We start from the raw sequence: 27,415 nt of genomic DNA, 5'->3' as shown, positions 1-27,415 counted from the left end.
GATAATGTCTAACTGAAGACTCTTGTTCCAAACCCTGGATGAAACTAATAAAGACTTTAATGAAGGCAGTACTTTGGTGGTGAAAATTTCTCTTGTAAATTATGAAATGGATTTTTGGTTTTTTATCCGTGAATATCTTGGGGACACTTATTTTAGGAAAGAAAAGGGATGGGGGAAAGATAGCTACAGCAAAGTGGAGAGTTAAATAGTGAAGGGTGATGGCAAGAATACATGCCATTCTACCAGGAACTTGTTTTTTAAACATAAAAAGCATATGTGCCAAATTTACATATTTACTAATTAAAAAGGCTTCCTGGAAACATTAAGTAGACTTATCTTCTATAACCTTTAACATTGTCACTAATGGATATTGCATAGAAAATTTCATCGAAGGTTCTCTAAATAATGTAAATGATTATGAATATGTAACTAGTTAATATGCAGCTACGAAAGGATTATCATGTAGAGGTTAATGAACATTCTGCTCTTATGGTTTGCAGGGCTTTTCTTTTTGTGCTTTTGGCTCACTTCATGCTTGGAAACACATGCATTGGGATTGGAAAGCATCCTGACTGTTTTTGGGTCTCATCTTTTAATAGGGTTGTTAAATAGAAACTTTATAAAAAGGATTTCATGAAGATTTTTTTTTCTTTTCAATTTACATTTAATTCTGTTTGTCTATTTTATAATTACTGCCGAATCAGAAACAGTGAAATGGATTGATGTAGTTTTAGCCTGGCTCTTCCAGATGTAAAGTCAGTACTCTATTGTACATTATCACTGTTATTAAGTGTTGCTGTGTGATTGATACTTACTGAGAGATCTTTATTCTAAAACCGACTTTTTATGCTGAGTTAATGTGTAGTATGGTTGGGTATCTGATTACAGCATGCATTTTGGTACAGAATTGCTGCCTTAGTATTTATTTAAAATGTCCTAAAGGATGACATTTACGTCAGGAATTAAATGTTATAAAATAGAGGAATTTAGTGACAGGCCAAAAAAAAAAGACTTGTGATTTTTGGGTGAAACATGGAGCTTATATAAGATACAATATTGGTATTTAGAACAGTGAACAAGAGCAGTGTTTCAAACCATGTAATACTGCTGTGTCTTTCATGTGACATTATATTAAGCATATTGATTTTTATCCCTTAGTTTCTCTGTCTCTAAAATGGTGCTACAGTATTTGAGATGACTGTTTAAAAATTTTTATTAATGGGCAGTTTAAAAACATTAGTAATCTTTGAAAACAGTGCTGTTTTTTTCTTTTTAAATTGCCATTCACGTGTTCTTTTTTCCTTACTGGTTAGTGTTCTTAATTTGTTTTCTGAGCATTTTAAGAATCTGTTGAAATATCTCCAAGGAAAACAAATAAATAGCTTTTATGTTTAATTTCATTGTTTTAGTATTACAAGCATAGCTTAAGCTGGCTGTGAAGTGCTTAAAATTTTATCATAATTCACTGGGGGGCCAAATTGGCTGTTCAGAGCATCTCTTTATCCCAAGTATTTCTTCTTGAAATGTAGCAGAAAAATATCACTGTACTCATTTTCAGTGCATCAGAATAAAAATTACAGGTGAAAACATTTGGAGATATACTGACAAAATAAAGTACTTTCACTACTGTCTTTTTTTTAACTGATGAAATGTGGATGTTACATTGGTTTCTTGTTATTTATAACATTTGTGTATTCTACAAAATATGTAACATTGAAAACAGGCCTGCAGATTGTACAAAATACTAGTTATCTTATATCATATGTCACCTAATAGTTATGAAGCGGGTTTTGTACCAAAGTATGAATCGGAAAGCTGTAATTTGTTCTGCAGTTATCAGCCTGCGTTAGAGGGGTATGATAAAGTGTGCTGCTTAAAAACTAACATTCACATCTCTGTGCATTTGACAAATAAAAATGTATATTGAGGTGCTTTTAAATCTGTAAAGCCACTGTTGTAGTTTTCTGATAGAATGATTTTGTAGCTTTGTGCATAGCCCTGTTTTTTCATGAGTAGTTATCTGTTTTCATGACAGGTGGTCACTAACTGCCAAGAGAAAATCCAGCATTGGTGAGTGAAAGATGGTTTTATTACATTTCTGAAATACTAATGAGGTCATCTATTTGTATTTAAATAAAGCATACACATTTTTTGGGTCCCATAATTGAATTCTTCTAGTAATCTCCATTTTGAATCCTTTTGATACTAATTTATAGTGTCTTTCATCGTTTACTGAATTACATGTTCCCTGATTTCCTGAAGTTGTGTCACCATTTGTGTTTATTCTAATTGCTTTCTTTTTTCCTTTCTTTTCTTGTCTTTTTTTTTTTTTTTAAAGTTAGAATAGTGTTACTATCATTATGAAGTGGAGACAGAGGAATTTTTGAATCTGACTATAGCTCTATTTGGGGACTATTTTTTATATATGTAGTAGAATAATAATTTGAATCAGTTGTTTTAAAATAATGATGGAAATATGCACAGATACATTTTCCCAAAGTTTGAAAAATCTAATTAAGTGCCTGCATCTCAGAACTTGATTTAGAGACCACACTTTTCTAGAGTGCAGAGAGAAAGCAAGCATATCTATTTTAATGTGCTAATCTATAGTTAATAGGACAATGCTTGGTAAATAACACACTTTCCTGTGTCTTGTGAGGAAAATGCTCAATTTAATGGTGAATAAAATCTTATGAGTTGTCATGAGGTATAGCTGTTGATCTTACAGATACCAAATTACAATATATCCATGCTGTGTTTACGAAGATTTTAGTGAGAGAACAACAAGAGCTGTCTTGATTATTGTCTGCAGGGTTATTGCAAAATCATGGTAACCGCCCCTTTAGCGGTGAGATTAAACCTTTGGTTATACACCATCAAGCATATAATATTTTAAATTTATTTTAAGAGGCTTTTTCTTCATGCCTGAGAGATCTCCAAGGAAATAATTTATAGTTAGTGTATATCAAATGTTTTTTGGTTTAAATGCACATAGGCTGCAGGCAGTGGATAAGAGTGAAAATCGGTGCAATCTGTACACATCATTTTATTAAATTCTGACTTTTGGCTTGCAGAAATAATCTAAAACTAAATAATACCCACTTTATAAATAAAAATTCAGGGACTTCATTAATTTTCAATAAATGCAGAGTTGTAGTTGCATCCACTGGTGGTTTAAGTCTGTCAGTATATCCATAATGGACCATTTGCTTTTCATTTTACATTCAGTCCAGGTTAAAACTTGAAATGTGAGTCCTTGGTCAAGGAATTAACCATTTTCCCCCTGCTAATTTGGCCAAATTCCCAAGGGAAGTTTTATTAATGTGGACTTTATTGGTTTTGGTAAGGAATTCACGAAATTAGTAAAAGGTTGATTCACTCAGAATAGATACTAATTTACACAAATGTGTGACTAACAACTTGCTTCTGGTTTAAGATAATTTCCCTACCAGACTGAGAATTCTTTAAGGCTAAGGGACATGTTTTCATCCTTTTATCCACAGCACCTCCTATTGTGTTTGGCACATTATAGGTACTTAATAAATGTTTGAGTAAGTAAAGACCAAATATTTGCTTAATTTTTGTATAACGTTTTTATAAGTGCTATAGCAGTACCCAAATCTGATGAGCTTGACAGACAGAAATGCAACATTTACTTCAGGGCAGGTTCACATGACTCAGTCTCAATTTCCAGTTTTCCATAGCTCTCCAAACTAAAGCAGCTTAGCATATTTACCTTCACATATCTTAAAGTAATATAGTACCTTATCTATACATTAAACAATTAAAATAATTTTTTCCACTTAGAATTTGCTTTTTCCTCTGAATTATTTTTAATATGGCTCAGGAAGCAGACTTCTATGTTTGTTTTTAATGAGGGTCTGATATTGCCAGAATCCAAATGGCCAGTGAATTCACGAATTTATTATATTAAAAAACTGAAACCAAGTGTCTCCAATTCCTCTGAAAGCCAGGAAATTGCTATTAGGGAGCATTGTGGAATTCTTGTGATGTTTTTATTATCTTAATTCCACAAACAACGATTGAGTTTCTGCCATATGCCAGTATTATGCTGCTGTTTGGAACTGAAAGACCCTGCCACGGAGAAATTCATAGTTGGGCACTAAACAGGGAAATCACAATAATTTTGTGCTATTTGGTTAGAGATAGGAAGCAAGAACAGAGACTGGAGCTATTTTTAAGGGTGTCTCATGCATTGCTTTTAAAAGCATGTTGCTTTTCACTCTAACCTTTGGCATTAGCATAGTCTAAGATACAATTCATGTACCTAAGTTACCCTTCTTTATGAGTATGAGTACCAATATAATGAGGAGCAAAATAACATGTTTTTTTAAAAAATGTAGTCTTACGCTAGTGATGTTTATGCTCATTTGTGCAATTTTAAAGGATGCTTTAAGGGATGAGTATGAATATTTTACCTTAAAATTTTTCTTAAGAATGTAGGCCACAAAGTAAAAATATTTGTAGAAATGTAGGAGTAAAAATGGTCTGGGGCAATGGAGTCTGACCCCAGAAATCTCTTCCAGAAAATTAATTTAAATTCCAGAACTTTGGTGATCTAAAGACATTTATAGTATTTGTTTAATTAATAACAGATAAAAAGGAAATGTTTGAGCCTAATAGTTGAGAATTTGTACATCACTTTTAGAGCTAATAGTGGTTTTCAGTTTAATGAAGATTTAAGAACATTTTTAGGTACAACTTTTTTTACTTATATCCTTTTTACTTAGGAAATAAGGCATTATAAAATCCACACACTATTTTCTCATTAAAATGTGGATATACTTCCTAGTGTTTGATCCACTAGGGGCTGATTATTCTGTTTGTAGACTATTTGTAATTTTTAATCTTTTAAATTCTTCCCTAAAGAACATGGGATTTGGAGCCACAGACCTACATTTGAATCCTATCATTTACTAACTTTGTCACCTTGGGTGAATGACTGAGATTTTTAGTTTTCTTTTTGTAAAGTGATGATGATAACTACTTAACTTGAAGGTAAAGTGTTAGACAATGTCTATAGAACATCCACACTGGCACTCAATAAATATCAATAGTAACTCTGAAATCTTTTTTGAAAAGTTTAACGAATTGTCAGGTGAAGAAAGAAGGAAAAACCAAAAAACCCTCCAAAGCTTTGTAAATATTCCTGAATATTTTGTATTCACGCCGTTATCTTCTTATATCATGATGTAGAGATGGCTTCCTGAGTGGTATTGTTAAAGCTTTATATTAATGTTTTTAAATAACTTTTATTATGAAGAATTTCAAACAAAGGGTGACAGAGTTCTGTACTGAACCCACATGTACCCATCACTCAGATTCAATGATTATCAACTCATGATTGCATCTGAACTGTTTGTTTCCTTTTAAAATAGCCTATCCTACCCTCTACCCCCACCTCCATTTTGACATTACTCTGAAGCATTTCATTTCATCTGGAAATATTTCAGTATATATCCTAAAGACATAGAAGATTGCATATTAGCTGTTTAAATTTTAAATTTGAAATTGGGCAGTATATTTATATAGTTCAAACTTTAAGAAGTACAAAAGGGTATAAATGGTATGTAGTTTCCCTCTTACCCTTGTCTTCCAGTTCTCACTTCTCTTCTTGGTAAACGACTGCTCTTTACCAGTTCCCTGCGAATCTTTTCAGAAATTATTTGCACAAGGGGTGTGTGTATGTATGTGTGTGTGTGTGTGTGTATGTACTTATATGTATGTGTATTCATCCACATATTTATATATATTATGCTCCCACTCTTTGATAAAAATGAAATCACACTGTACACTGTACATTTAATACTCTACTTTGGAGATTGTTTTCAGTCATTAATTAACTCCTATTCTTTATGTTCCCGTGAACTTCATTGTGTGTCAAATGTCTGATTTTTAGAGTTACCAAATATTTTTTGGTACTTATTTTTTTTAAATAAATAATCGCCACGTGACTGAGAGTATGACTTATACAACTCAAAATACATCCTTGCTAAGCTGTTGTATCCATTATTTATTGTTCTTTAATAAAATTACTCCAAAATGTACTGGCTTAAAACAGCAACCATTTACCTATATATGGTTCTTTGGTTGTGCATATTGGACTGAACTTACCTCTGTTGTTTTCTTCTGATCTTGTTTGGGCTCACTCGTGTGGTTGCAGCCTTTTGGTAGCTGGGTTGCCCAAAATGGCCTCGCCCACAGTCTGGTGGCTAGTGCTTGGCTGTTAGCTGGGCCTCACTCTCCATGTGCTCTTTTATCTTGCTTACTTTACATGATGCTATAAGGGCAGCAAGAATGGAAGCTGCAAGGCCACATTCTGTTGGTGAGAGGAACTCATAAAACTAGACCAAATTCAAAAGGTGGGGAAATAGACTCCACATGTTGGTGGGAGGAGTGACAAAAAATTTATGGTCATTTTTAATGCACTATAGATGACTTCTGTTGAACATGCCCCACAGAAAAAAGAAGTCTCATTACTTGTGTTGATTTGTGAGAATTAAATGGAATATGGTATCTGATGCCTGGCACATACAAATCATCTGTATGTTAGGCACTGTTTGTAATCATAAATTATATGCATATGAATTGTGTAAAAAAAAAAGTCTTGTTTCCTGCAAATTATCTTGAGAATTTTAAGTAGTAAAGATATCTATGAAATTACCTGAAGCAAACTTAAATGAAAATATAGAAAAAGCTATTTTATATTGCTCAGATGTTTAATTTTAGAAAGAATAGCTTTAAATTTGGATGTAAAATTTCTGAAGCATGTGAATTTTGAGAGGGGGGATTGTAAAGCAAACTTGACATTTTTTATTTTTCAAAGGAAACTGGAAAAAAATAGTATTTTAAGAAAAGTAATTAGTTTCTAGCATAGGTTATAGTCAAAGTATATAGTGAGAAATAACCAAGAGATCATGCCTAAATACTTAAAAATCACAGGTGAAGATTTGATGATTTTTCTTTCTTTCTTTCTTTCTTTCTTTCTTTCTTTCTTTCTTTCTTTCTTTCTTTCTTTCTTTCTTTCTTTCTTTCTCTCTCTCCTTCTTTATTCTTTCTTTCCTTCTTTCTCTTTCTTTCTTTTTTCTTTCTTTCTTTCTCTTTCTCCCTTTCTCTCTCTCTCTCACTCTTTCTTTCTCTCCCTCCCCCCACCCCCCCCTTTTCCTTCTTTCAGTTCCTCTTTCTAGTTAGTCAGTACAAATGGGTGACTATCTATATCTACATCTGATGTTTTTGAGGGATACCTTGCCCCACAAAAGCACTGAACAATGCTGTGGTTTTGTAGTGTGTTTCTCATGAATTACCTGAAACAGTGTTTTCTTGACTTGCCTTCATATGCTTATATAAAATTTATTTTTTATGCATACTATATGAAATATTGATCTGCATACCTTTAATACTTTAAAAACATTTATTCATGATGATGAGTTCACTCCTCAATATTAGGTAAGTTTGGCAACCATATTTTTCAGAGTCTTCATTATACTGACCACAAAGTTTTCAGTCACTGTTTTGTACAGGCCCTCTGGGCTTTTTTATTTTTATGTGTCATAAAATCTTCCAATTTTCTGAAGATGTTACATACTTTTGTTGGGATTTCTGTTGTTATTTATGAAAATGTCTTTAGGGGCAAGGGCAAGAGGCAGGAATCATATATAAAAACCCCCTTCTCTGTCATTCTTCAGTTTTTTTTTTTCCGGTGTCATGTTTTAGTACATGGGTTGGGATGTTAAGTAAGTTTTGAAATTTTTGTGTATGATGTTTCAAAGCAAATTAAGATGAAAAAAAGATTCAAGTTGAATGTTTTAAGAATGATTTTTTAAGAAACAAAATCTGTATTAAGTTTAAAATTTTTTATTCTGAATATAAAATGAATACATATTTACTGAAAGGTAGAAATAAAAGAATAAAGATAAACTTACTCATAATTCTGAAGAGAAGCTAATTCTCTCCCTCTTGCTTTTTAAGACATTTTGTTTTATTCCCTTCAGCTTCTTAATTCTTGTTTGTGTCACTGTGGTCAAATTGTAAATGCTTAGGGTGTTTTTCTTTTCTTTTTTAAAAGAGTTAATTATTTTTAAACTGTAATTAGAATTTGTTAACTTCTAGGAGTCCCCTCACCTTTGTATCATGTTTTTGGAAAAACCACACTAGTTTAATACTTAACGCATTTCTGAAAATAAAAGGCAAAATGATATGTTATAGGGGAATTTTTTTCCCCCAAAGAGTTTAAGCTACTATAAAAAAAGAAAAAAATCCCTAATGACATCTCATCATTTAGACCATAGTCTTTGAATGTATTTCCAGTGTCTGTATATTTTGGTTCACAGTTTGTCACAGTCAGCTTAAGTCCAGTGAGTATTTTGATATATCTGATTGAGGCTACACCTCAATGCAATTTGGACACCTCATGATTTTTCATCTTTGTCTTAACCGTATTAGTTTTGAAAACTACATTTCTTTGCACTCTGATTTTTTTCGGTTTTCGTTCATTTTTATTTATTTTATAAAATGAGAGCAGCATGCAATAAAACTTTCAAGCACAGAGCACTGAGGATGAAGGGTAAATATTGCAGCAACAATGCTTGACTGAGAGGTGTATCATTCAGTGATAGTCTAGAGTTCATGCTCTTGTTTTGAGATACAAAAGTCTAAATTCTGATGTACTAAAGACAAAAGAAGTTGTGACTGTCAGTGTATGACTAAGGAAAATGTAAGCTGTAAAAAAATTAGGCATGTTTACAATTTAACTTTTTTACTAATTTATTTTGAACTCATGACCAAATTGGTGATAGTTTTCCCATTTTTCTTTTTATTTAAATCAAGCAAGTTATAGATAATTTTGAGGATTTTATGTATTTGGTGCATTCAAAGCCAGGATTGCTATTTTTTTCCTCATGTAAGACCTCTTGAAAGAAACAGTAACCTCAAGGGATCTATTGAAATTTATGCAAAATATAAGGCCTTTTTCTCAGGAAAAGATCTAGAGTTTTTATCAGTTTTTTATAGGTATCAGTGACCATAAAGGGTTATGAACAACAAACAAAAGTTTCCATTTTTTCTAAAGTATAGAAAACAAGAAATTGAAATGATAAAACTTATAAATTATGCTTAGATTTAAGTAGAAACTGGCACAAACATTCAGAGCTTAAGTCAGTTATAAATTATCACATCTAAAGTCATCTTTTCTTAAAAGTCTCCTGATGTGTTACAGAAATATGTATCAGTTGTAGAAAATTTGGAAAATAAAATAAAAATTGCCTATAAACCTATCACCTAAAGCTAAGACTTGGGCACTTTGAGGGCATTTCTTTCACACTTAGAGTAATGTGTTTTTATATAACTTTTAAACTTTCTTACGTTGAATTCACATCTCATTCTATACTCAGAGCAAAAGAATACTGATGAAGAAACAGGTACCAATGATAACTGACAAGTGTGAAGTTAAATGTGCATGGTTGTTGGTGGAGGGCACAAATTCCTCTCTCCCACCTTTGCTGTGTAAGGTTTTCTGATAGACTTATAAAATATAAAGAACATGGATTATTTCATCAGCATCTTCTGATATGTTTCCTAGGTATGAGTTGAGAAAAAGGAATATGAGACCATATTGCCTGAATTTTGAATACTATCATTTATCTTGATAGTATTTTATTTTGCCATGACCATTTTTTTAAATGCTGTTGATTTAATACAGATACATTTAAATTGTTAAAAGTGTTCCCCTTCCCATCAGATTGCAGAAGGCACAACAATGTAGATCCGTCTTTCAAGAATGTTTTTATTGCTTAATATAACCTTGATAATTTATGCTGTTTAAGAGGATACTTTAAAAAAATCAGTAATTCCTTTCTTTAGAAACGAGAAGATTTCTCTTTACAATGCCTGAATTCAGTATTCCTCTATTTTCTTAATTTTTGAGGTAAAAACTGAGGCATCCATCAAGCCAGTGGATCTTTAACAGAAAAGCATTGCAAAAAAAAAAAAGACATGCTATATTTGAGTGATGATCCCTGCAGCATATGGCATAAGGCTTGGTTGCAGAGCAGGCACTCAATAAATGGTGAATTGAAGTGAAACAAAGGTTTCTTGGATGCTTAATGGGACATTCTAGAGTGGGTATGATGGACTGAAAATCATTTTTAAAGAAGATTGTATATTTATTCATATATATTCCAAAATCTTTGGGTTTTATAATTTCTTAAATTAAAAACTTAAAAGCATTAACTCTGCCCCAGATCAGCCCGAATATTAATACTAATGTAAAGCCCTTTCCCTTTTTTCCCTTTAAGCATCTCTTTGTGTTTTCTGCTTTTTTGTTTAGGATATTAGGTAAAGAGAATGATAGAGAAGATTTTTTTAAAATGGGCTTAATGTCTATTTTCTGCCTATTCCAACTTCATACATTAAAGTGAAAATTAACAAAATTTTATTTCAGTGATTTGTTTTATTTTCCTTTTTTATTATTGAAAGCTGGAAATTGGAGTCTTTAATCACTTGTCTCAAAGAAGGGATGTAGAACTTTTTCTTTTGCTTTACAAAGATTTTCTTTTATCCTTTGCATTTAAGAAGAGGACTAAAAATAAGGAGTTCCTCTCATATTTCTCCCATCTCCTTTTTTAATATTCTATTATGAAAATCTTCAAACATACAGAAAAATTGAAAGAATTAAATAGATGAACCTTGATCACATATCTATCCATACCTCAACGCTTAATCCGTTTTTTTATGATGCATTTGACAGTAAATTGTGGACATCTGCATACTTCACCTATAAGTACTTGAGCATACACATCATTTAACTTACTGTCTCTCATACTTTTTTTTTGCTGTACGTGGGCCTCTGACTGTTGTGGCCTCTCCCGTTGCGGAGCACAGGCTCCGGTCGCGCAGGCTCAGCGGCCATGGCTCACGGGCGCAGCCCCTCTGCGGCACGTGGGATCTTCCCGGACCGGGGCACGAACCCGTGTCCCCTGCATCGGCAGGCAGACTCTCAACCACTGTGCCACCAGGGAAGCCCTCTCATACTTTTTATAACCTTGTGAAAATAAGGTATTTCTCATGAGATCTGTCCTGATCTTCATCCTTAAAGTTAAGGCTAGTTTGTAGTTATGTCCTTTTTTTTGCTGCTTCTTTTTAATAACAATAGATACTTCTCAGGAGGCTTTCATTATATTATAGCACATGATTAGCAAGACTCAAAAGATTATAAAAGTTTCTTATATGCTGTATAGCAGTGCTTTAGTTCTTATTTTCTATAAGGAACATTGCATGAGGATGTCTGATGCAAATTAAATCTTATTTATTGGATAATTCTTTTAAATTAAGAATTGAAGGCTGAACCTAATCTGTAAGGATCAGATATGGTGAAGCCAAACAAAGAGGTCTATATAGAATAAGTAGGCTTGAGAGGTTTATCGTAACTATATCTGGGTTTTATTTTCTATTTGAAAAAAAATTATTTTAAGCAGTCCCTTCTTTGACTACATATTTTACAGTCTCTAAAAATTTAGTTATATATTTCTCAGTGGTAAAATAGAAAAACATCTATTCAATTTTGGTACAAATAAAGATAGGTACAACCTTCCATAGCACATTAGTTCTTAGAATCATTTTTGTGTTTTCTGTTTTATAGGCTTTGTGATCTTTAATGGGATTATTTAAGCCCTGAGTATGAGAGGGACTATTTGGAGATAACTGTTTGACCAGGCACTTGATGCTGGATATTTCCACTAGTGGGAATTTCTCCCAAAGACACTGCTTGACTCCTACTTGCCTCCCTTCAAAAAAGATTTCTGCATGAGCTGCTTTTTAAATTATCTTCTCCTTTCTTTTTGTATTTTTAGAAAACAATTCAAAATTTAGAAATAGCAACTCCAGTCTTAAACTGTTCTCCAATATGTCCACATTTTTGTTCTAGAGAGAATTATTGATAAGTTTAAAACTGAATATACGTGCTTTGGAAAAATACTGATATTGATCTCTTGTAGCACCTTGATTGAACCTACTGTTCTTTTAATATATAAAAGAGATGTTTTGTTAGAAGTCCCCCTCCTTTCAGGTGTATTTTCCGGAATAGTATATATTGAATGCTAACTTGAATACTAGCTGTTTAACAATTGTAGGAACCTTTAGACATCTAAGCATTTGTAAAATTACTTATCTAAAACTGCTAGTGTTTGTAGATTTAATATTGAGTTCACTGTGTGCAGGTATTGTGTCACATCAGATCTTTATGGACAGTATCCCATTTATTACTTGCGCCAATCCTGTTTCCAAAAGCTTCCTGAATTGTTACATTTAGCTATACTTTTAGCAGTAAGTTGTGCTATTTGTGTCAAATTGAATGAATTTGACAAAGTAGAATTATTTTAGTGGGTAATATAGTCTTTCTTTAAAATTTTAGAATTGGTGTTTTTTTGATACTTCATGGAAAAAGGGTCATTGGATGCTCAATGTAGGTGTTCAGTGCTGGGCAGGGTGTTAGACCGTTTATATTTAGTCCTCTTTGAATCTGTGCGATAGTTAGGCATTATTCCAATTTTACCATTGAAGATACTAAGACTAGGGTTAATTTGTTTATGTTAAGTGATGAACCTGGGATTGACCCTCTGGTCTGACTTCAAAGCCATGTTCTTTCTGGTATATAGCCCTGTTCATGAAGTTTCCTAACATTTTATTCATATAAAAATGTATCCAGAAGGATCATTTTTGCCTTAAACACATTTTATGTTTATTTATAAAAAAGGATTCGAGAAGAAATTCTTTAAAAAGCACTAGAACATTAGAAAATGAAAAGCCTTGCTTGAAAGAATAGAGGTCAGAAGACCATGTTAAGGTCATTGCTTATTGCTTACCTCTTCTTGATAGAGTAGATCTAATTTCTCTTAAATGTGTGGTTTTTTCCATTTTCCTTCTGTTTTCTCTTTTGTAAGAGGAAAATGTTGATAAGTGACATTTACTGCAGGAATATTTTAGGATGAATGACAATGTATATGTGAAATTCCTTGATATTTTTAAGACTAAATGGGATGATTTTTATTATGTTACTGTTGCTTTAGGGGAGCGAAGGAGAAAACTGAAACCAATTCCATGGTTTTTATAAAGCAGCCATTTTTATTATCTGGAGAGTGATTATCTATGCTGCAATTTATTCTAATTTTAATTCGACAATATCTACATGTTCTTTTAAATTACTTGCTGAAATGATGAGTTTTTTGTTTTTGTTACTTTTAAAAATTGAGACCACCACCCGTCTGCTTTAAGAAAATTTCAGTGCTCTGGTTTTGCTTGCAGCCTGCAGCCTAGCAGGCAACCCTTAGGAAACCTCATATCCAGAGAAGGTTTGAAAAGAGGTATCTCATTGTAGGGCTATTCAGTTCCAGCAGGTGTGAGAACTGAGTAGGGTTCACAGTGTGGAAACATATGACCATTTCTGCTCTTACAGAATTACATCCTTTAGTGGTTTGAAATTACTTTATTTAGGTAGTTCTGTTTAGATAAAACATGGAACAGACACCAAGGCCCAATCGAAATGCTTTTTATATTACCTCTACCTAATTACTTTTAGCCCCTGATTGATTGTCTCTCACCTTAATAACATTAGTATGAGTAACTGAAGGGTTGATGACTCTACCACATTTTTCAACCTAAAGTTTTCCGAGGAGAACTGAAGCATCTGATCATATTTTGTGTTCGTGATTTCTATTCCAAAAACAGTGTTTATTCACTCAAAAGCTTTTATCAACTCTTCTTCCTTCATCTTGAGCCCGTGTCCCTCCAAACTCACTGTCTCCCTTAATTTCCAAATCTTGTTTAATTCAGATGATCCTCTACCTTAGGAAACACTAATTTTCAAGATGTGTGTGTCCTACATCTAAAAGCTAATGTCCCTGAGAGTCTTAATTCTTTGATAAATGTATGGTGGAATAATGCTGTTGCTAAATTTTGTAAAAACACGATTTTAAAATTAAAAAATAGTTTAATCTTTAAATTGCTAAAATTAGGTGTTTGATTAGCTTGTCTTATGATACATAGGCTACTTGAGGAATTGTTAATTTGTGTATTAATTTAGTATTTGGTATTTTTTTGTCAACAGGAAGAAAGTAGATAATGACTATAATGCCCTTGAAGAAAGACTCAGTACCTTGCCTGATAAGTTGTCTTATAATATCATGGTATGTTTGGTGTATTTCTTTTAAAGTAATATGTTGTTTTTGTAAAGATATTAACTGTGTAGAGTAAAAAGATGTTTCTTTGCTTTATGTGTTGATTCACAAATTGCCTTCCTGATGGCCTCGATCAGAGGTAGCTACCATAGCAAGGAAGGTTTGTTTTTGTTTTACTTTATAATAATACACTAATTGTAGTAATAGTTGATATGTACTTTGCCTTTTTTCAGATTTATATTAAATTATCATGTTATGATGGCATAAATGTTAGCATAAAATTTGACATATTTGGTATGCAAATTTACTATGTTAGAAAACTAATTGCAACAGAAATATGGCATGTAGTCATTTCCTGTTAGCCAGAGCAGGAATAGACCATAATGTTGTGTAATTCACAGAATTAAACCCTAGAACATTGATTTTATATAAAAAGGTGCTGCTGATTTTTGTTTTGCATGATGTTTCATATCAACATAGCAGTCTGTTCGTGAGCCCTGAATTAGATTCTTTCATTGCATAAATATTCTTTTTCATAAAGACTGTGTTCTTAATTAAATTAGCCCAAATATTTTGAAAATATATTGTTCTTTATTATACCAGCTCAAATATTTCATAAATTTTGTAAACCCTTTAAAGCTGTGTATATGTTAATTCCTGTTTCGCTCAAAAAAGAGACTGTTTTCTCAGAAATAATTTTCAGTTTTTAAAAATCAAAGTTATTCTTTATTAACTTAACATTTTATTTCTAGTTTGCTTTCATTTAGATTTATGAATGAGCAAAAAATATAAACATTCGGAAGCAACACTAATTTCTCTGAAAGCTATATGTAAATATGCTCTTTTCTTGTTTTAATGTTGATTTATTAACCTAAAACAACTTTCTATAGGTTTTCCCAGTGAAATTTTAATATAATGTTAAATTTCCATGAAATTGACATTTTATTTTTCCTAGTGTAGAGATAAAAAGGACCTTCACACAGAGCTTTTACTGCTGCTTTATAAAATGTAGTTTTTAGTGTTTTTAATTTTTTTGACCCCCCCCCTTTTTTTTTAAACAATAGGTACCATTTGGCCCCTTTGCCTTCATGCCAGGAAAACTTGTCCATACTAATGAAGTCACTGTTTTACTTGGGGACAATTGGTTTGCAAAATGTTCAGCAAAGCAGGCTGTGGGCTTAGTTGAGCACCGGAAAGAACGTATGTACCAATTATAAATGATGTTTCTTTGCTGGATGTGTGTTGGTTCACAAAGTGCCACGCTGATGGACTGTTTGCTATTAAAAGTACCTTCCATTGATTTATTAGATAAATATAACAAATATCCAGGCTATTTGTGATTCTTTCGAATTGGAGGTAGTTTGAGCAGATCCAGCGTTTGAGAATGTGGTCTGGAGAATGGAACATCTGGTTGGAAATGTCACCCACATTAGTATGTTTTCGGAAATTACCAAGTGTAAAAGTTATCACATATGCTTTTGTAGGTAGATGTTGGATAGGTATAAGAATTGGGGTCATTTGATATTTTATAATTGGTTTGTTTTAGATGCTTTTCATAGACTTACTTCTGCTTTTTAATACTTTAGCACAGAGAAGGAATTTACTTCCTTCTCCTTCTCCTTACTGAACTAAGATAAATACCTATTTGCAAAAGTAGAAACAGTTCTTACCATGCGTTTTGGTTTGGAAGAGGTTACATTTCCATTTTACAGAAGAAAAGGCCAGGTGGGGAGAGATGCTACCTAAAATGTCACCCTTAAACTTAAGTGGTTTGAGGTTTCTGCCTCATTTTATTGAGGTAGTTCTGGTTTTCTTTATCTGTGATATTGTTTATTGATTTATACATATACACACACACGTTGTGTAGTTGGATGGGTTGGCTTGGGTGCTAGCTTAGTTGCATTTTAAAATTAGGTTTATTTAATATCTAATCTATGTTCTTATTTCTGTAATAGCATACTTAAATTGATAGTATAATATCACCCCTACCTGATTTTTAGCCTTCTAGTTAAATATGCATCTGAAAATAAATTTTTGAGGCTCCTTCTGTATAAATGAGGTCATGTAGATAGAAAGCAGCGGAGTTTTCTAAAGCTGAAATTATTTCACTTATACATGAGTGGGTACTAGTTGGAGAACTCATTTACTCAGTGAAAATTCTGGAATCTATATTTGGAGACTAATTGCAAATCAACTCCTATAAGTTTATAATTGATATATATTTTGATCTTTTGTGCCACTAATCAGAATCTTATTGTTTGGCTTGTGTATAATTTCTGGCGATGATAATTCTTTTGGCATTACTACATTAAAGTAAGTCATGTATATTAGAGCAAAGAGAATGGGCATAATTCTTTAAAGGCCTTTCTTAATGGTGAAGGCTTTCTTTATCTACTGGGGTAACTCTGCTGATATGAAATCAGTTCATTGTCTTTTGAAGTTTGTTCACTTTGATTTTCATATGGATATTTCAGCAAAGAAATCTTTAGAATCAATTTGACTTATATTAATGGAAGAATACTTTTAATAGAATAGAACAGAACTCTAGAATAGCAAAATATTTTTTGGTAAATCACTTTCCAGTGTTAAATACGGTTTTAGGAAGTGACCAAAATGATGACTTTTGGGGTCAATATTTATCTAAAATAATTTTCAGAATGCATAAATAATAAATCATGTTTGAGAATCTGTTTTGGTAAATGAATTCTAAAAAGTTATCACACAGTTTTATAATAATTTATAATAACTGAAGAAATTGTTCAGGCATATTATTGTACTTAACATTTATTAAGAAAAGATACTTTATTTTTCTTAAGGCAGGAGAAATAAAGCAGGTTAAACATACCTACCTCAGTGTCAACAGAGTTATTGGGGAAGGTTGAAGGGAGGTCATTGCATGTTTAAAAAGTAATCAAAATACAGGACAAAATTGATTTAATACAACAATAAAAGGATTCAGAGGTGTGACTCAGAGGAAGATCATTTGTAAGAGGAAGATGGCAAGCTCAGTGTCCTACCCTTTTGCTCACATCTGGCATTTGGCCATTTAACATGAATATGACCAGCTTTTTAAAGTTTTTTATTTTTTAAAATTACCAGAGCAAAGTTGACTTTTTATTTGGTATACAGTTCTGTGAGTTACAACACTTGTAAAGATTTGTTTCACCAGCACCACAATCAGGAAACAGAATAGGATACAGGATATACCTTAGTTAGGACATGGGACCACACCAAAAACTCTCTCAATGTTTCCCTTTTGTGGTCACACCCTACCTCTACCCCTAAGACCTGACAACCACTGATCTGTCACCTTTTCTAGAATGTCATATAAGTGGAAACATGCACTAGGTAACCTTCTGAGACCTCTTTCACTCACCATAATGCCTCATTTAGGTTGTTCTGTGTAGGAAAAGTTCATTCCTTTTTATTGCCGAGTAGTGTTCCATTACATGCATGTACCACAGGTTTTCTATTTATCTATTGAAGGACATTTGGGTTTGCTTCCAGTGTTTTGGCATTTACAAACAGAGTTGCTATAAACCTTTTTGTACAGGTTTTTATGTGACCATAAATTTTCTTTGCTGTTGCAAAATACCTGTTGTTTTCTTTTAGTGTCTTCGCCTGGCTGGCCTCATAGAAAGTATTCCTTCCTTTTCACTATTTTGAAAGAGTTTAAGAATTGGTGTTAATTCTTCTTTGTTTGGTAGAATTCATCTGTGAAGCCATCTGTTCTGGGCTTTTTTTTTTTTGGCTGTGTTGGGTCTTCGTTGTGGGCTCTTCATTGTGGCATGTGGGCTTCTCTAGTTGTATTGCTCAGGCTCTAGAGTATGGGGGCTCAGTAGTTGCGGCACATGGGCTTAGTTGCGGTATGTGGGATCTTAGTTCCCCGACCAGGGATTGAACCCGGGCCCCCTGCATTGGGAGCATGGAGTCTTAACCACTGGATAACTGGGGAAGTCTCTGTTCTGGGCTTTTCATTGTTGGGAGGTTTTTGATTATTGATTCAATCTCCTTACTTGTTCTAGGTCTACTCAGATTTTGTGTTTCTTCTCATTTCAGTTTTAGTAGTCCGTATGTTTCTAGGAATTTGTCTATCTAGGTTATTCAGTTTGTTGGAATTCAACTGTTTGCGGTATTCCTTTATAATCCTGTTTCTGTAAAATAAGTGGTGTTGTCTCACTTTTCTTTTTGTTTTTTTTAATTTAGCTTTTTATTTAAGATTCTGCTTTTTATTCTTCCTCCTGCAGGTTTACAGCATATTTCATTTCAGGTTCTATATGTGATTATAAAGTCATCTCTACTTTTATTTCTGGTTTTAGTGACTTTAGTCTCTCTTTTTCTTAGTCAGTCTAGGTAAAGACTTGTCAGTTTTGTTTGTCTTCTCAAAGAACCAGCTTTTATTTTTGATTTTCCCCTGTTGTTTTTCCATTCTATATTTTGTTTATTTCTACTCTAATCTTTGTTATTCCTTCCTTCTGCTTGCTTTGGATATAGTTTATTAATTCTTTTTCAAGTTTCTTAAAGCATACAGTTAGGTTATGATTTGAGATCTTTTTTTTAATGTAGTTGTTTACAGGTATAAATCTCTCTCAGCATTGCTTTCTCTGTGTCCTATAAATTTTAGTGTATTGTGTTTTCATTTTTGTTGATCTCAAGGTATTTTCTAATTTGCTTTGTGATTTCTACTTTGACCCATTGCTTAATTCAGTGTTTTGTTAAATTTCCATGTGTTTGTGAATTTTTCAGTTTGCCTTCTGTTGTTGGTTTCTGATTTCATTCCATTTTGATTGGAAAAAATACTTTGTGTGGTTTCAATCTTGTGAAAATTTTTAAAGACTTGTTTTTTGACCTATCACACGGTCTTTCTTGGAGAATGTTCCATGTTTCCGTTAGAAGAATATGTATTCTGCTCCTATTGGGTGGAATGTTCTGTATGTATCTGTTAGGTCTAGTTGTTCTATAGTGCTGTCAAAGTCCTCTTTCCTTAATCATTCTCCTTTCTGGTTCTTCTGTCCTTTATTGTAAGTGGGATATTGACATCTCCAATTTTTACTGCAGAACTGCTTGAATTGTGTCAATTTTTGCTTCATATATTTGAGGCTCTGTTGTTAGGTGTGTGTATTTTTGTAATTTTATTCTTTATTTTAAATTTTTATTGAAGTATAGATGATTTACAGTGTTGTCTTAATTTTTGTTTTACAGCAGTGTGATTCAGTTATACATGTATATTCTTTTTCATATTCTTTTCCATAATGGTTTATCACAGGATATTGAATATAGGTCCCTGTGTTATACTGTAGGACCTTGTTGTTTATCCATCCTATGTATAATATTGGGTTGGCCAAAAAGTTCGTTTGGGTTTTTCTGTAACATCTTATGGGAAAACCCAAATGAACTTTTTGGCCAACTCAGTAGTTGGCATCTGCAATCCCAAATTCCCGATCCTTCCCTCCCCCACTCCCCCTCCGCCTTGACAACCACAAGTTTGTTCTCTATATCTGTGATTCTGTTTTCTACCTATGTCCATGTATGTCGTATTTTAGATTCCACATGTAAGTGATATCATATGGCATTTGTTGTTCTCTTTCTGACTGACTTCGCTTAGTATGATAATCTCTTGCTCCATCTGTGTTGCTACAAATGGCATTATTTCATTCTTCTTTTATGGCTGAGTAATATTCCATTGTATGTATATACCACATCTTTATCCATTCATCTGTCAGTGGACATTTAGATTGTTTCCACGTCTTGGCTATTGTAAATAGTGATGCTGTGAATATAGAGGTGCATGTATCTTTTCGAATTTTAGTTTTGTCTGGATATATATGTCCAGGAGTGGGATTGCTGATCATATAGCAACTCTGTTTTTAGTTTTTTGAGGAACCTCCATACTGTTTTTTCCATAGTGGCTGCACCAATTTACATTCCCACCAACAGTGTGGGAGGGTTCCTTTTTCTCCACACCCCCTTCAGCGTTGTTGTTTGTAGACTTTTTGATGTTGGCCATTCTGACCAGCGTGAGGTGGTACGTCATTGTCGTTTTGATTTGCATTTCTCTAATAATTAGCGACGATGAGCATCTTTTCATGTGCCTATTGGCTATCTGTATCTCTTCTTTGGAGACCTAAGTAGGTCTTCAGCCCATTTTTTGATTGGGTTGTTTGTTTTTTTGTTATTGAGTCATATGAGCTGGTTATATATTTTGGAAATTAAGCTCTTGTCAGTTGCATCACTTACAAATGTTTTCTCCCAGTGCATAGGTTGTCTTTTTGTTTTGTTTATGGTTTCCTTTGCTGTGCAAAAGCTTCTAAGATTAGGTTCCATTTGTTTATTTTTGCTTTTATTTCTGTTGCCTTGGGAGACTGACCTAAGAAAACATTGTTACGATTTATGTCAGGGAATGTTTGCCTATGTTCTCTTCTAGGAGTTTGATGGTGTCATGTCTTGTATTTAAGTCTTTAAGCCATTTTGAGTCTAGTTTTGTGTATGGTGTGAGGGTGTGTTCTAACTTTATTGATTTGCACGTGGCTGTCTAACTTTCCCAGCACCACTTGCTGAAGAGACTGTCTTTTCCCCACTGTATATTCTTGCCTCTTTTGTCAAAGATTGACCATATGTCTGTGGGTTTATTTCTCGGCTATTTTGTCCATTGAACCATATGTCTTTTTTTGTGCCAGTACCACGCTGTTTTGATTATTGTAGCTTTGCAGTATTTTGTTTTTGTTTTTTTTTTTTGTAGTACACGGGCCTCTCACTGTTGTGGCCTCTCCCGTTGCGGAGCACAGGCTCCGGACGTGCAGGCTCAGAGGCCATGGCTCACTGGCCCAGCCGCTCTGCGGCATGTGGGATCTTCCCGGACCGGGGCACGAACCCGTGGCCCCTGCATCGGCAGGTGGACTCTCAACCACTGTGCCACCAGGGAAGCCCAGCTTTGCAGTATTGTTTGAATTCTGGAAGGGTTATGCCTCCTGCTTTGTTCTTTTTCCTCAGGATTGCTTTGGCAATTCTGCGTCTTTTATGATTCCATATAAAATTTAGGATTATTTGTTCTAGTTCTGTGAAAAGTATCATGGGTAGTTTGATGGGGATTGCATTAAATCTTGCTTTGGGTAGCATGGCCATTTTAACAATATTAATTCTTCCAATCCAAGAGCATGGGTTATCTTTCCATTTCTTTGGGGTTATCTTTTCATTTTTTTGGAACCGTCTTCAGCTTCCTTTATTAATGTTTTGTAGTTCTCAGCATACAAGGCTTTTACCTCCTTGGTGAGGTTTATTTCTCAGTATATAATTGTATTCTTGATAGATTGAACCTTTTATCAATATAAAATACCCCTTGTCTGTTGTAACCTTTTTTGACTTATTTTGTCTCATATTAGTGTAGCCACTCCAGTTCTTTCTTGTTACTCTTTGCATGGAATATCTTTTCCATACTTTTGCTTTCAACCTATGTGTGTCCTGAGAAGTAAAGTGAATCTCTTTTTGACAGCATATAGTTGGATCTTGTTTTTTTTTTTTCCCCCCAATCCATTCTCCTAATCTGTGCCTTCCTACTCCATGGTACTTTAATACATTTACATTTATAGTAACTATTTATAGGGCATTGCCATTTTATTATATTTTGGTATGTCTTGTAGCTTTTGTACCTCATTTCCTTCATTCTGCCTTCTTTTGCGTTTAGTTGATTTTTTTGTAGTGAAGTGTTTTGATTCCCTTCTCATTATCTTTATTGATAGTTTATAGGTATTTTGATTGTGGTTACCATGGAGATTACTTACAACATCCTAAGGTTTTAGCAATGTATTTTGAACTGATTCCAGCTTAACTTCAATCACTTAGAAAAAAAGCTGTTTTTGTATAGCTCTGTTCCCCCCTTTATATTATTGATGTAACAGATTATATCTTTATATTGTATACCGATTAACATAGATTTGTAATGATTTTTTTATGCGTTTCTCTTTTACATCCTGTAGCAAATAAAAAGTGGAGTTACAGACCATAATGACAGTAATACTATTTTAAATTTTTGCCCACGTTTACCTTACCAGAGATCTTTACATGTTCATATGGATTCTAGTTATTGTCTAGTGGCTTTTCATTTCAACCTAAAGAATTCCCTTTAGTTTTTCTTGTAGGGCAGGTGTAATGATAAGGAACTCCTTTAACTTCTGTTTACCTGGAAATGTCTTAATTTATCCATCACGTCTGAAGGGCAGTTTTTAATCTCTCAGTACTTTAAGTATTTCAGCCCACTGGAGTTCTGACTTCCAAGGTTTCCGTTGAGATCTCTGCTGATATTCTCATTGAGGATCCCTTATATGTGATGAGTTTTTTCTTGGTGCTTTGAAGATTCTCTCTTTGTCTTTCAAAAGTTCGATTATATGTCTTGCTGTAGGTCTAATTGGGTTTATTCTACCTGGAATTAGTTGAGCTTTTTGGATTTGTATCAATAGATTCATGTCTGGGCAAATTCAAGAGTTGTTCGGCCATTATTTTTTCAAATAATCTCTTTGCCACCTTCTGTCTCTTCTCCTTTTGCAACTCCCTTAATGCATATATTAATCCACTTGATATGTCCCATAAATCCCTTAGGTTCAGTTCACTTTCCTTCATTTTTTTTCTTTCTGTTCCTTAGACTTGATAATGTCAAATGTCTGTAATCTTCAAGTTCACTGATGTTTTTCTTCTGCTTGCTCAAATATGTTGTTGACCCCTCTAGTGAATTTTTCAATTCAGTTATTATATTTTTCAGCTCCAGAATTTCTGTTTGGGCCCTTTTTATAATTTCTCTTTGTGGGTATTTTCACTTTGTTCATACACTGTTTTTAAAATTTCCTTTAGCTCTTTGAGCATAGGAGAGCAGTTGTTTTAAAGTCCTTTTCTAGTACATCTGATGCCTATGTTTCTTCAGAGACAGTTTCTAGAGATTTATTTTGTTCTTTTGAATGGTCCGTGCTTTCCTGTTTACTGTGTGCTTTTTTGATATTTTGATGAAAGTTGGGCATTTGAAAACACAACCACCTCTCCCAGTCTTTGCAGAGTGGTGAGAAGGACCTTCACTAATAAGCTAGGCATTCTTTAAGCCTTTGTATCAACCCAAAGTGAAAAGTTTTGTCTTTTGTGTATTTTCTGAGCATGTCTTTCCTGGGTCTGTGTATGGATTTTTGATTTCCCTATATACATGGCTGCTTTTGAATATTTTACTTTGCCAAAGATTGTCACCTCAACTTCTCTTTGCAGCCTCAGGATGTATGTTGTATGGCTCAACCTCTAATCTCTTGCCCTAGACATCTGCAGGACTGTAGTCCTCCTGCAGCTTTCAACAGCAGTGCCAGCTAATTTCTTCCCCCTGAGGCCTGGTTTAGGTGAGACAGATACCAGTTTTTCAGACAGCCCCCAGACTGGTTAGAATGTTGCAAATACAGTCTAGTTTGTTCTCTGTGGTTCAAGGCAGGAATCTGGGCTGCCACCTTCTCCAGACCAAAACTGCTCCACACTAGGGAGTGGGTGGGGAAAGGCAAGTAAAAATGCCATGAAATTTCCTGCCATTTTGACTGTGGCTTTTTCTTGTTTGGGTGTTTGCATGGTTGTAGACCTTTGACTGTTTTCCAGAGCCCCTCTAAGATATTTTAGTTAGTTTTTGTGTTTTTGGTGTTTTTCGGTGAGGCAGGGAAAGCTTGAAGCTTCTTAGTCTGTAATTTTGCTCCTTGTTATTTTAAAGGAAGATTTTATTTTCCTTTGAGCATAGGAAACTTCTGAGCAGGTTTGTAGTGAGTAAACGTAGTGAGTGATTAACTGGAGGAAGGAAGGAATGAGAAAATCCTGGGGGTGATGAGATTCAAAGCATAGATAGAAAATGTAGCTTTGGAAAATATCGATGAAGAGAAAGAAGCAAGATTAGGTGAAGAATATTTGGGTTGAAGACGTTAGACTAAAATCTTCATAGTAATAAAGTCACGTTTATTTGTTCAGAAGTAGGAGAGGTTAGGATCTTGAAGTGCATGTGGACTATGTATTACGGGAAATGTGATATGGCCATCAACAAACTTTTATGATTCATCTTATGAGGCAATATGTGTATTCTTTAGTATCTTCAGTGAGGCATATCTTAAATACATTAGTATTTTGTTACAGAGTATATGATTTTTGGTTTTATATTCAGAATAAACATAAATAGCTTTAAAACACCATATACCTTAAAACATATAATAAAAAAGTAGTATCCTTCTCTGTTCCTCTCTGCTCCCAGTTCCCATTCTCTAGAGGTATTTCTTTTAGTCTTTAGGCTAATCTTTTGCTTTGCTCTTTTTATGCATATTTCCCAAGTACTTTGCATATTCTGTTTTCTTGATTTTTTTCCCCAATTTTATGTAGTATCTACTAGTTGCCTGCGTATAATTAAAGGGGAACATTTAGCTCATGTTCTTCTCCCTGTTCTTCAATCATTTTAATATTTTTTATTACAATTTTTGTTTAATCAGTGTTCATTCTTAGATATAATTCCATTTCCATTCTTGAACAGCCTTTCATTTGAAGTTTACTGCTTTTTTTTTGTTTGTTGCATAATGTTATGTATCTATCACTAATTCAACCAAACACTTTCATTTTATTCTTAGAGACTTCTTTACTGGAGTCCTTCATATTTGCTCCCATCTTGAATTTCAAAGAATGGCTATCTTCCTGGTGTCCTCCTTTATCACTGTACCATATCTTTGCCTCTTATTTATTCCCATTTCTTGGTTCCTATAGCATCTCCTTTCAAGTTTTAGCTTTTAGTAACTTTCTAGGAAGGTATGTGGGAGATACATTTTTTGAAATTTTGCAGGTCTGAAAATATTTTTTATACTCCTGCTTTTTGTAACTAGTCTATTTAGAATTTGAAGTTTAAACAATTTTGAAGGTCTTCTGTCTTATGGTTGCTAGTAAAAAACTGATGCCATTTTCTTTCCTTTGTATGTGACTTGTTTTTTCTCCTTAGAAATTTTAGGTTCCTGTCTTATTCCCCATGATCTGAAATGCCACAGTGATATATACCTTGTGTAGAGTTTTAAAAATTCATTTGCTAGGTGTTTGGTGGGACCTTTCAGTATGGAGATTCATGCCCTACAATTTTGGGAAATTTTTAATATTATTTCTTTGAAAATTTTTTTCTCTTGTCCATCTCTTTATCTTTGTTATAATTTTTTACCTGATTTCTTCTATTTTATGTTTGGAATCATGGAATGATTTTTTTTTTTTTCCTGCACATTTTAATTACAAGGAGCTCTGTTTTTTGTTCATTTATTTGTTTTTCTGTTGTCCTTTGAATGTTTCTTTGGCATAGATACTATTGTTTCGTGGATATAAAAATCTTTTTTTAGGATTTTAGAGTTTTTTCTTTTAGAGTTTTCTTCATGCATTGCCTTTGTTTTTTGTTCCTTTCATATTACTTTTTTTTTCCTCTCTGGCATTTGTAGTGAAGACTTCAAATATTTGGTGATCATTGGCTAACCATTCATACTTAAGAGTTAAGCACTGTTAGGAAACTGCGTGGGCAGAGTTTGTTGACTAATAGCTTTTCCCTAGGGAGTTAAAGTTGCAAGATGATTTTTCTCATTAAGGGATTGACAAAAAAATCAGCAGTTTTGGAGTTAATTAGTATCCTACAAAAGAATTTTCTAATCATCACCTGGTGTTTTGAGAACCAGGCTGGATGTCTCAGGGTTCAGTATGTACACTGGTTTCACCAAGACATTTCCTATTCTCTTCTTGGTTCTTCACCCCTCCCCACAGTCCCTGCAGACCACTCTAGCCTGTAAATCTTTTGCTAAGTCAAGGAGGGAAATTACCTGGCTATGCTTTGGGAGAAGGGGGTTTGGAACCTAATCATTCTGTTCAAACCTTGAATCAGATATTTGTTTTTAGTTCACCCTTTCCTTCAGAAATATTTCCAAGAGAGGAGCCTTCTCCACGTCCTACAACTGCAGCTTTACAGCTGCTGCAGTTTCAGCTTTTTCTGTTGTGCAAAGTCAGTTACCAGTTGTCCAGTTTCCAAAACTTGGTTGACATCCTTTGTCTGCTATATTCCTTGTCTCCTTTCCCGTTATCTTTGTCTTTATGCCTTCATAATTTTTTTTCTTAGTTGTTATTTTAATAAGGTATGGGGAAAAAGTAAATTAAGTGCATGAATTTAGTCTGTGTTAAAGCAGAAGTACAGACCTTTGAACTGGTTTAAGGAGAGATCCTATACAGAGGTTTGTGAACATTTCCACCAGGGGGCATGTCCTGTTGAAACTGTTGAAACAATACTGAAAAATTCCAACACACAAAAGGAGAGAGATTGGAATGAAGTGGTTACAAAGGATTCAGAAGAAACTTGTCTTTACAGGCCTGATTCTATTCAGTACATATGAGTATATGGCTAGGTAGAAAGATTGCTTTCGTGAATGATGTTTGTAACTTTTGTTAGGCTTTGCAAATAATTTTTATTACATTTTAAACTTTATTCCTTTCAAATATATATAATGCCATAAGCTGTTAACTAAATATTTCTAAATATTTGGTCCTACATAGTGAATAGTATTATCATTTATCTTTAGGTGAAAATGGTTCTGCTGAAGTTAAGAGTTTTTAGATTTTCTTTTCTAGTTTAAACTTTAGAACTTGCACTGTTAATTTGCTTTCAATCTCTCCTTTTATTGCTTAGTGCAAAGAATTTCAGCTAGTTCTAGACAAATTATTGTAGATTCTGAATTAGTGAAGACTTTAAAATATTAGGTTATGCTTGCTGCAGAAATAGCATGCAGCCTGGTTTTGTCAGCTAAACACGTAATAACTATACCAAATCTATACTTTTGAAATCCTATAAAATTTAATTCCTAATTTTTAGTTACAGTGGTCATTGTTTGAAAACAATCTTTTGTTCTTCTTTCCTCCAAATTATTTCTTTCTTTCTCCAATGTTAGTTGTTTCCATTTGTACTTTTTTTTTTTTTTTTTTTTTGGCGGTACACGGGCCTCTCACTGTTGTGGCCTCTCCCGTTGCGGAGCACAGGCTCTGGACGCGCAGGCTCAGCGGCCATGGCTCATGGGCGCAGCCACTCTGTGGCATGTGGGATCTTCCCGGACCGGGGCACTACCCCGTGTCCCCTGCATCGGCAGGCGGACTCTCAACCACTGTGCCACCAGGGAAGCCCTCATTTTTACATTTTTTTTGACATATGTGACGTACTTTTTTTGCACATTCTT

At 33.8% G+C, this 27,415-nt stretch overlaps 1 protein-coding gene across 2 annotated transcripts in view; it reads left to right on the top strand.

Annotated features, from left to right (window-relative positions):
- Positions 1-27,415, top strand: part of URI1 (URI1 prefoldin like chaperone) — a 69,752-nt gene that overhangs the window by 24,809 nt on the left and 17,528 nt on the right. For both annotated transcript variants that reach the window (XM_082676077.1, XM_082676078.1), the window contains exons 2-4: positions 2,036-2,070; positions 14,120-14,198; positions 15,254-15,389. In XM_082676077.1, the coding sequence (XP_082532203.1) occupies positions 2,036-2,070; positions 14,120-14,198; positions 15,254-15,389 (250 nt within the window). The remainder of the gene's footprint in view (positions 1-2,035; positions 2,071-14,119; positions 14,199-15,253; positions 15,390-27,415) is intronic.

This window comes from Grampus griseus (assembly GCF_964374135.1).
Source record: "Grampus griseus genome assembly, chromosome: 19".
Taxonomy (NCBI): Eukaryota; Metazoa; Chordata; class Mammalia; order Artiodactyla; family Delphinidae; genus Grampus; species Grampus griseus.
This window is presented reverse-complemented; position numbering and strand designations above follow the sequence as displayed.